This window comes from Mytilus californianus, unplaced genomic scaffold (genome assembly GCF_021869535.1).
Source record: "Mytilus californianus isolate M0D057914Y unplaced genomic scaffold, xbMytCali1.0.p SCAF_1, whole genome shotgun sequence".
NCBI classification, from domain to species: domain Eukaryota; kingdom Metazoa; phylum Mollusca; class Bivalvia; order Mytilida; family Mytilidae; genus Mytilus; species Mytilus californianus.
The window spans coordinates 112,237,136-112,248,733 of NW_026262581.1; the positions used below are offsets into that span (position 1 = coordinate 112,237,136).

The 11,598-nt window shown below is 32.6% G+C and overlaps 2 protein-coding genes across 3 annotated transcripts in view; one reads left to right on the forward strand and one right to left on the reverse strand.

Moving 5' to 3' along the window:
- LOC127711211 (ankyrin repeat, SAM and basic leucine zipper domain-containing protein 1-like) overlaps positions 1 to 4,707 on the reverse strand; it is a 32,596-nt gene extending 27,889 nt beyond the window's left edge. Inside the window, exon 1 of one of the 2 annotated variants that reach the window (XM_052217189.1) lies at positions 4,530 to 4,707. In XM_052217189.1, the coding sequence (XP_052073149.1) occupies positions 4,530 to 4,676 (147 nt within the window). In that variant the 5' untranslated portion in view covers positions 4,677 to 4,707. The remainder of the gene's footprint in view (positions 1 to 4,529) is intronic. The other variant, XM_052217182.1, reaches the window with a different exon arrangement.
- Positions 1 to 11,598, forward strand: part of LOC127711284 (zinc finger protein 277-like) — a 295,784-nt gene that overhangs the window by 30,109 nt on the left and 254,077 nt on the right. The gene's annotated exons all lie outside the window — the stretch shown is intronic.

The window sequence follows — 11,598 nt, forward strand, 5'->3', positions numbered from 1 at the left end:
TGTCAGAAAATTTAATGTGTCACCACTACATCATAACTGAGTACTCTTTTAATATTGCAGAAGCTTTACAATTAAAATAAATTGCTTTGCCGAGCACAGCTGGATACGACCGCAGAGGTCCAACCCTGAACAGTTGGGGCAAAAATGGACACAATATTTGCGCTTGATACAGTTCTGAATTTGGATTGTAATTAAATATTTGACACATAATAGGTTTCTGACACAGAATAACTGTAGTCAAAAAACTAAGAATTGGTTATATGATATGAATTTATATTCAATTTTTTGCTTTTGTGCAATACACTATGCTGTTGCGAATTGACCCCCCCCCCCCCCCCCCCCAAAAAAAATTATATTTGAAGACATTTTCTTTTTAATTTCTGAAATCTGAAATGAGAAAAAAATTGTCCCCCCCTCACAATTTCTTTTTTACCCCCCTCCCCTTTTCCCAAAAAAAATTCTTTCCCTCAAGATATGGTCATAATCTCAATTCAAATTTCCAATGGAGTTTGCAACCATAATTACCCATTTAAATACATCATAAAAGTTTTATAATAGAAAATGACATACATAATCATGGCTATAATTAATATACCGGTATTAAATATTCCTTAATCAGCATTTTTAAATAGTAACTTCTAAAAATAAATTGACAGCTTATCACCTCAAGACAATACAACATTTCTTTATACATAATTCAAAAGCAGTGTAAGGGAGGTAATCTAAACTTAACATTGTACTTTTTTTAATTGTCCATTAACCAGGAAACCCTTGTTTTTCCCCCTTTTTTTGCCCCTAATTCCTAAACAGTTAGAGCCATAACTCCCCAAAGCCAATCCTAACCATCCCTTTGTGGTATGGAAACTTGTGGTATAATTTCAGAGAGATCCATACACCATTCCACAAGTTATTGTCTGGAAACTAGAAAAATGCTTATTTGGGCCCCTTTTTGTCCCCTAATTCCTAAACTGTTAGGACTATAACCCCTAACCTTCCTTTTGTGGTTATAAACCTTGTGTTTAAATTTCATAGATTTCTATTTACATTTTCTAATGTTATTGTTCGGAAACCAAATGTCTTCGGACGACGAAGTGATACCAATATACGACCGCAAAATTTTTTGTGGTCGTATAAAAAAATAATAGACTCCTAAGAGCCTGATTGGCTTTCCTGTTAAAATTTTGCTGTTTATAGTTTCGATCATAGTTTTCAAGATAAAAAAGGCAAAAATGGAAATAAGTAGAAAATTGTCATTAATGGTCAATTACTTCTACATGTATAAGAAGTCATCCATTGATTTCCATCAATTTTGGAGATTTTGTATTGATTATCGTTTTTGCTTAAAGTTTCAGACTACTGTATCTATTATTGTTTTCAAGAAAAAAGATAAAGGGCATTTGATTAATATTCTGGGTTAAATGATGATTTCAGCTACATGTATGTCTGACTTTTTTGTAGATCTTATTTTGCTAAACATTGTTTGCTAGTTACAATGTCTTTTTAATTATTATAGTTTCTGAAATGTGCAAGAAATGAGTATAAAAAACATCGTTCCGGAGCAACAATTCCTAAAAGGAGTCCAGTAATGATTTCGGTCTTTTGACTATAAATTTGAAGATCTTATTTTGCTGAACATTTGAACTATTTTTAAAAGATTCTCTCTATCTACAATAGTTTCTGCAAAAATTTCAAAAAAGGTTAAAGAATCATTCAAGGGCTATAACTCTTATAAGAGGTCAATTTAAGATTTTAACCATACTGACTTACTTGTAAATCTTATTTTTTGTCATTTTCACTATAAAAGGTTCTCTTTATCTGTAATACTTTTCAATATATTACATGCAACCTAAAACTGTGAAATTTGCTAATAATGGACATTTCAGGGACAATATACATAGGAAAACAGCTTGTCTAATTTTTCTGAAAATTCCATAGGACATAGCCCTTGACCGTTGATCATTTTAACCCTTGTCAGTTTTGATCTTATATATTTAATGCTAAGTTTTAGAGATATAAGTCAAAAACTGCAGTGTTACCCCCTATGTTATAATTGGTATTATTGATTTTTATAATGTATATGACGAACGATGCGAAGTGATGGCAATAGCTCTAATCTTCTTTTTCCACCAGGTGATTAATTTATTCAAGAAATAATCTTTTATTTTTTAATAATAATTTTTTGTATGTTACGATCAGGTTCAAGTACTGTAAATACATATACTTTTGGGTTTAAGTCCAAATAACCTACCATTCATCTTAGTCTAGCTACCTTACAGTACCTACATGTACCTATGCATTACTACATACATGACATATACAGATCATTTTTTGAAATCAACAAATTGAAAAAATATTGAATATTAATTATTTCATCATGTTCATCATGTTTATTTTTTCATGACATTTTATGCAGTTGTATTGAGCATTATCATTATACTTGACTTTTATAATGTATACCCTGATGTACATGTTTGCATTTTTGTTTATGCTTTTCTATGATGAGGGCCTCAAGCCAAGGAAGATAAGTTATATAGCTAACTGTGTGACCCTCTTAAAATTAAGTAGTGTTGTTGTTGGGGGATTTTCCAGTTTTTTGACAATAACTCAAAAATGCTTTCAGCAGTTCTCATGAAACTTTGGTGAATTGTTTATATCTATAGACGTAAGCTCCCTTTCTATTTTTACAAATTTCTGATATGACATTGAGAATTTATTGAACTTTATTCTTTGAAAAACGCGACAGGCATATCATGCACTCACGGCGCAGCTGTTTACTCTACTTAACCAGGGGCAAAAATAACAGGTACATATGAAAGTTCAATAAATGTGGATAGTGTCCACATGTGGACACAGATGATGCCCCCACTTGCATATCATATAGTTATAAAGGGACATAACTGAAGAACGGTAAAAGTGGCGCTACTCAAATTTGAACTTGATCTGAGTTTTGTGGTAATAGGCATTGTGTGTAAGTCTCATAACATTTGGTTGAGGCTAACTTAAGTAGAGAACAGAGACTAAAAATTCAGCAATTTTCTATTTGTAAACACGTATAAATCTAGAACGGTTTTGTGTAGAAGTTTTATAACATTTGGTTGAGACAAACTAAAGTTAGAGAACGGAAACGAAAAATTCAGCAATTTTTATGTTTATTAATGGACATAACTCAAGAATGGTAAAAGTGTCGCCACCAAATTTTGTACTTAATCTGTATTATGTAGTAATAAGCATTGTGTATAAGTTTCATAACATTTGGTTGAGGCAAACTAAAGTTAGAAAACAGAAACAAAAAATTTGTACTTGATCTTAGTTTTGTGGTAATGAATATTGTGTATAGATTTCATAATGTTTGGTTGGGGCAAACTTAAGTTACAGAATGGAAACTAGAAATATTGCAATCTTTCGATTTATAAAGGGGCATAACTCAATAATGGTTAAAGTGACACTACCCAAATTTGACTTGATCTGTGTTTTATCAGTGGAAGTCAAAATTGAACATTGCATTGTATAAAGCATTGATTGTAGTTGATTCAACTATAATCGGGGACAAAGGAAGATAACTCCAATTTTAATAATTACTTGATATTTAGAAGAAAATAAAAATTTTGCAATTTTTCCATTTATAAACGGGCATAACTCTAGAATGGTTAAAGTGACACCACCAAAATTCAAACTTGATCTGTGTTTTGTGGTAATAAGCATTATGTATAAGTTTTATAACATTTGGTTGAGGCAAACTTAAGTTAGAGAACGGAAACCAACTTTGGGACGTACGTACGTACGTACAGACGGACAAGGGTAATACTTAATGCCCCCACCGCTACGGCCAGGGCATAAAAGTAGTTTGAGGGTTGTGCATAAATTGGAAATGTAGTCCTCTTCATTTTTTCCTATGTTTTGTGAAGCAGTGCTCTTCGCTTGACCTAGTACTCAGTACAATTAGATATAAAACCATCTGCTATTAACTGTGAAATAGTGGAGTACTCCTTTAGCTAGTTAGGTAGCATAGCATGGTGGCTGACTGTACCAGTTGTCCCTGGTTCAAATGCAGCTGGTATCGTTTTCCTTTTGGAAGGATTGATGCCTAATTAATGTACAGTGGCAAATATTTCACCCATTTATAGAACAAGAACTAATTAACATAGGTAGGTTCTGCAACATAGCTAGACCAGGATGAAGGGCAGGTAATTTGGACTGCCACTGGAAAATGAGGACATGTTGGATAGGAACAAAAAAAATATTTTGCCTTCAAACAGACCTCTTATAGACCCTGCAGAGAGTTGTTGCAGAAAACAAAATGTATACCTAACCAAATTTAACGCCCCCATTCCAACCGCTTGTGGCTGCGCATTTATACAATGGACCCCAAACTTAAGCGAGGGTTGAACTGCCAAGCGGTAGAAGTCCTGTAATTACCATATTTCTATATTCCCTTCAAACCTTGGGTGATTTTTGCAAAAATAAATTGGATGGAAAATCATCAGATGCAACAGAACAGTGCAAGGATACACGAAAAAAAGATAAATTACATTTACATCTTCATTACTCCACTGTGAAATTTTTGCGTGGTCATAATTGATATGATTGTTGTCACAGCCTAGGATAAATCCATCATCATCGTCATCGTCGAAATCGTCTTCGGCACCACCGGGGAAAAAGTCCATGGTGCTCGCCATCTTTGCATGACCTATAACCTGGCTAAGGGTACTGACGTCGATTCGCAATATTTTTAGTAAGGAATATTTTAGGTATCAAAAGAATTCCGCAAAGGACCAATATAGTTAAAACCCGCTGAATTTAGAAATATAAAAAATTTGGACTACTGAGCGAGACATGGAATAAACTTGTAATTTGGGGGTGCCTTAGGGAGCAACCATTTAACTTGACTTCAAACTTCTTCTTTCCTCTATATCTTCCTCCAATAGTTGGAGTACACCAACCTTACTGAATTAAGGTTGGTTAATCCTTATAAAAATTATTAAGTAAATACCTAACTATTTAAACAAAGGGAGGAGGGGGTTATGGTTTTTTGTCTGAGTCAGATTTTTTGTTTTAGTTTTCCGACGCTATCAATCAAATCATTTTTTTTTAAATTTAGCGCTATAAGGTATGGGAAAATCTCAGAATTTTTTTTTTGTAATCTGCTTGACCACAATATTTTTTTTTCATCCAATTGGGGATCAGAATATTCTTTTAGGAAAAAACCATACCCCCCTCTTTTTGAAGTTAAATGGTCGTTCCCTAACAACTCGTACTTTCACCAACTCGTACCCAATTTTCGAAGTATCGTTTGATAAGAAAGATATAATTCCGTTGAACCTAAATCGTGAGTGAGTGAGTGAGTGAGTTAGTTAGTAAGTATAAATTTTATTCAAATCGGCATTATGTACCGTGACAATAACAGAGAAACATGACTTTAACCGACTATCATAAAAAAAATCATGCAGCTTCATGCAAATACTAATCAGAAATAAAAATAAAAAGCCATGCGAAAATGATGAAAGCAAATATTTTTTTAAATTTCTGAACCTCCAGTATCTTTACATTTTGACCCCCGCACCAGGAATTTATTTAATTCCTAAATAAGTCAAAAAATGTCTTAATTCTGGCCTTATTGGAAAGGGAATTCCTTACTTGTGTTGCCTCAAATCTAAATGATCTTACCATAACTTGAGGTTCTTGGTCTATATATGAATTGGTTTTTTTTGTACTTGAACAACCAGGATCTTGAATAAATAAATGACATTCTTTATTAATTGTTTTAAAAGTTCTCCAAGGCAATTGAGCGCATTCTATGAGTTTTTAGTATAGGAAGGTTTGAAATCTGCAGGAGTGTTTCGTAAGAGTTCTAAAGCAAAGCGCTGGTTCTTGTATTTTTTTCTATTTCTCTTGAATTTGTTCCCCACGGAAATACCAAGTCGAGGGCAGTAACTCAATTAAGTTAGACAATAAATTGTTAGTTTACTCGATTTGTTTAGGTGTTGCCAAATTATTTTCAAAACTGATTTTATTGCCTTGCAGCCTTTTAACAGATATTTGAAATATGTAAATTGAAATTTAATTTAAAATCAAAAGAAGCTCCATGTTATTTTACCTCGTCCTCACATAAAATAGAAATCATACCAATCAAATCAAACACAATATTTTTATCATGTGTTTTTTTTACCAACACAGATAGCATGAAATTTCCCTGAGTTGGCCTGCACTTTATTTGCAGAAAAACACTCTATTAAATAACTGCTTTCTTCCTCAAGCGCAGAAATTGCATCTTGTGAGGAATTTCCAGACTTTAACAAAGTATTGCCATCAGCATAATCATATAAAAAACATTTTTTTTACAAAAAAGGACAAGTCATTTATAAAAATTTAAATGGGTCCAATAATGGATCCTTGGGGTAACCCTTTTAAATATATATCAAGCATACCACTTTAATTTTCGTTTACTTTCACACACTGTTTCTGTTTGTTAACTAAATATATAGCATATCAAGTCAGCATTTTGAAAGCCTGGACCATATAAGCCTTTAATTTCAGTAGAGCAGTAATTAAGTCATCGGGGAGACAGTCAAAAGCTATTGACAAGTCCATCGGGATAGCTGCAAGGCATTTATTTTGGTCTAGGGCTAATTTTAATCTTTAATCACTCTTAATACAGTTTGTGACATCGAAAGACTGATCTTAAAGCAGCAAAAAAATGGATTGAAGATATTATCAAAGTACTGTACTAATTGTACTTCTATGGCATTTTCAAAATTTTTAGAAATAGATGGTACCACACTTACCGGTCTATCATTTCCTTTTTCTAGTACACTATTCGGTTTAAGAAAAAGTGCAACTTGTGCTTTCTTAAGACTGTCCGGTTGATGATATTGATAAATTATTTACACTATCGGTAAGAGGTTTTACAATAGAGGGTTTAGCAAAATATAGTAACTATATTATTTAGCTGAAATACTAATTATTCCAGTGGCTTTTTTTAATTATACGCATTATACGTATGCGTTTCTCGACAAAAACTTGATCAACAGGAGAAAAGGTAAAACTGTTTTGGTGAAAATCGGGTAAATTATCTTTAATGGCCAAAATATTCGGGGGATCATCATCAACCTTTATTTGTTTCCAATATTCTTGGCAACATTAACAAAATGATTATTAAATATTTCACAAACCTCCTCTTGTTTTGTAATTAAAACATCATCATTTTCAGAAAGGACAGTTTCCTTTTGGTGTACATTACCTTTATTGGTAAGAAAAGATTCCTTAGATTTCGGGCCCCAGCGCACCTCTCTATAAAATATTGGTTAAAATATATCTGTTTTTCAGTGTTGTAACATAGTTATGCCTCCCAATTCTTACTACCACTGAATTTTTAAAATTTATTATACAGTCTCAGGTCAAAAGTGTTTCACCTTTCGAATATTCCCCTATTATTTCATACAAAAACATATTTTAGTAAAAATTCTACTGAAGCTATTTCTTTTCCAAATTGAATGATTTTTTTCCGTTAAATGCAGAAATGTCTGCAGTTTCTTGCAATAGTTATGAAATATATTTATAATTTATACTTTTTTTTTAAGAAAATCACTATTTAAAGACAAATACGAATGTCTGCACGAAACAAACATATGGCTATATAGGAAAAAATTACACCTATAATTTCAATATTTGTATACAAATGATGATTTCTCAGTAATCAGGCATGTCATAAAAATATTTCATAATAACCAGAAAAAACTGTAGACAATTATGAGTTTAACATTACAAAAGTTTCATCAAAATAGGACTTTGACAATGTTTTAAAACAATGAGTTTTTATATAATAATAATAGGGGAATTTCGGAATAGTGAAACACTTTTGACCTCATTTTCTTTCTTTAAATGGCACTTTTTGGCTCTGCATTCATATACCGGTATATGGTACCTAATTCGGAAAAATATTTTTATTTCCGTAAAAGGCCGTGCATGTTTGTCAGCTACCTCATTGAAACATTTACTAAAATTGTCATATGCTGCATTTACTTCATGATCAAATTTAGAAATATGTATATGCATATGTATTGAATGATATGCATATGTATTGAATGTTAAGTTCATAAGCTACGTAACGATTTACAAAAGTAAAATAAAATGTGATTTTATTGTTTCAAGCATTTATAAAGTGGAATTATCATGTCCAACTATAGTGTCGAAATTAGGGAGGAGGAAACCGAAATCGCGAAAACAAATTCATTTCGCGTTTGTCAATTACTGCCCACTTCTGTCAGTCAACTCGTATCTTTGAACTGATTGGATAATGATCAACAATGATTTGACAGAAGTGGGCAATAATTGACAAACGCGAAATCGCGAAATGAGTTTGATTTCGCCTTTGAAAATACATAGGCGAAAACGCAAAATTGGCCGCATCCGTCTTCCATAATTTCGTGTTGCTCCGCCTTAAGCTTTCTGTGTTGCGTTTTGTAGACTTTTGTTTGTCTTTTGGTGGTTTTTCGTTTTATGCCATGGCGTTTTCAGTTTGTCTTCGACTTATGAGTTTGAATATTCATTTAGTATCTTCCGCCTTAGTTTCTTTTTTAATATAATAATATCATCACTTTTTGTTCAAAATATTTTCTATTCAATTCAATTTGAAAATTCACTGTATCCATTTCGTAAGTTAAATCAAATTAGAATCTGCAGGTCTTAAATGGGCTTTCATAGACTCGTTTGTCATAAATAAAAAGTTTTATTCTATTGAGTCAATCGGACTCGCTTAAACGCTCAAGTTCCACAAGAGTTAGCCATGTGAAATATATATGTGGTCCAACGTGCTTGTCATGATGCAATACACCTTCTTATGCATAATTCAATGTCAGATTTAATTGTTTTCATGCCATGCGTACACAGTATCATTGACAGCGGTGATTGGGTATTCTCGAAGTGGAAAATGCGTAAGATGAAAAAAAAACCAAGGTAGGATCTTCTTTCATTTAACCCATTTTATATACTAGTACCGTTTATGAAATGATTTTCTGATTTTTACTGTCAAAAGTTTAATTTTTCGTGCCAAAAAAGTATCAAACAAAGACCAGAAATTCTACGGTTTTTACCTCTGTTCTAGATGAATTCCAAGAATATGGTTCTCTGAAAAAATCTAATTGTGAAAAAGATATTTTCGAAGGGATATGTGTCAAAACAATTTATGTTTTTTGTACAGCATATTGTACGGATGAGTTCGGCATCTTGCAAAAACAACAGCTATATACTGTACGGCACCTAGCTGTGACCACTATGTCAGAAAATATTCTTTTTGTTAGAGAATTTTAGTGACTATGAAGTCTTAGATTTTGGTATTTAACGTCCATCATATTCTGAAACAGGTCTAGAAATAAAGAGTGAAAAAGGTTGAATTTCTGTGGCTTGCGTGGCAACGGTAGACGATCGACCCAGACATTTTCAGGTACCAGGTGCACAATTTTTAAGAATATAACAAAATGTGGTGTATTTTTGGTACTTCATACCTGCCAACTTTTCGAAATCTACATGGGATGTTAAGCGCAAGAGGAACTTATGCTCCTCTTTTATTGTCATAAATGTTTTAATCTACTACTTTAATGTTTGAATGAGTATGAATGTGCTAAAATACCCTTTTAACTCATTTAATTTGAATGCCCGTTTTCAGGTGTTCAATTTATAAAATAAAGAATTTAAAAATTCAGGTCAACACCCCTCATGGGGGATATCCCCCATAAATCAGGATAGTTGGCAGGTCTTGTTGGCATAAAAATAAAAGCAACGTACATAGGAAAATAATTCCCTAAGCGTTAAACATCAACAAATCGGTATAATGGTTTGAATATAACTTAAGAAGTATTTGTGTGGGGTGCCACATGTGGAGCAGGATCTGTTTACTCTTCCTGATCACATGAGATAACCCCCAGTTTTTGATGGGGTTCGTGTTGCTCAGTCTTTAGTTTTCCATGTTGTGTTTTGTGTACTATTGTTTGTCTCTTTGTCTTTTTTCTTTTTTAGCCATGGCGTTGTCAGTTTATTCTCGACTTGTGAGTTTGAATGTCCCTCTGGTATCTTTAGCCTCTCTTTTAAACAAAGGGATAAAGGCACAGTCTTTTTAAATCCTCTCTCGTACAAGATCATAGTATAATATTTGGTGTTTACATATTTAATGAATTTATACATCATTTGGAGTCAACTAAGAGCTGGGACTACTGGTCCTTTTGCCTATAAGATTAAGAATAACATTCGTTATAATTATAAGTATATAGGTTGTTTTTTTTGAAAGACAAGTGCCTGTGGCTGGGACATAATATATTGACTATTCCCAGCAAAAAAGTGAGCCTTGACCTGAATGCTCGAGTATTAGTTTATACAAAATTGATATATTTCCGTACAGCTGTTAGATGTGTACCACATCAAATTATATGACATTTATTTTAACATTAAATTATTATGTAAGTTAGTAAGTAAGTAAGTAAGTAAATTTTATTTAGAGTCGGCATATATATACATAATAACAGACAAAACATGAGCTCTGGTGAGCTCTTTAACCGACTATCACATAAAAGTCATGCAGCATCATGCAAATACTAATAAATAAAAATGAAAAAGCATGCAAATATAATGAAAGCAAAGTAATTTTGATTTCTGAGTCTCCAGAGTCAAAGCCCATGCGGCAAGCACCTCTATGTGCATTGAATGGGGGAACCAGCAAATCACTTAAATATCATAAAATACTAACAAACTAAAAAGCATAAAATCAATAAATAAATAAGCACTGGCATTTAGTAGCAGGTATCTTCTTTTTTATATATATAATAAATGCATAAAAAGCAGAGCAAAAGGCCATAATAAAAAATAAAAAGAAAGAAAGAAATTTTAGCTTTGAGACAGCACTGGATGGAAACGGCATGAACTGCAGTAGCATTTTTGACTCAACACCAGGAATTTATATAATTCCTAAATTGGTCAAAAGAGGTCATAATTCCAGCCTCATTGGGAAGGGAGTTCCATACTTGTGCTGCCTCAAATCTAAAGGATCTTTTACCATAACTTGTGGTTCTAGGTCTAGGTACCTCAGCAGTGTTCACATACCTGAAATTATATGAATTGTTTTTTATAACAACTAGATCTTGAATAAATAATGGACATTTTTTATTAATTATTTTAAAGGTCTCCAAGGCAATTGAGCGCATCCTACGAGTTTTTAGTGATGGAAGGTTTGAAATCTGCAGGAGTGTTTCGTATGAGTTCTGATGGTCTTCATAAATAAAGCGAAGCGCTCGTTCTTGTATTTTTTCTATTTTTCTGGTATTTTGTTCCCCACAGAAATGCCAGGTATTGTCATCAGCATAATCATATAAAGAACATTTTTTTTACAAAAAAGAACAAATCATTTATAAAAGTATTAAATAGGATGGGTCCAAGGATGGAACCTTGTGGTACCCCTTTAAATATGTCAAGCATACCACTTAAATTTTGGTTTACTTTCACACACTGTTTTCTTTTTGTTAAAAAAATATAAGGATATCTGCAAGGTATTTATTTTGGTTTAAGGCTAATTTCCAATCTTCAATCACTCTTAATAAAGTTGACTGACATCCA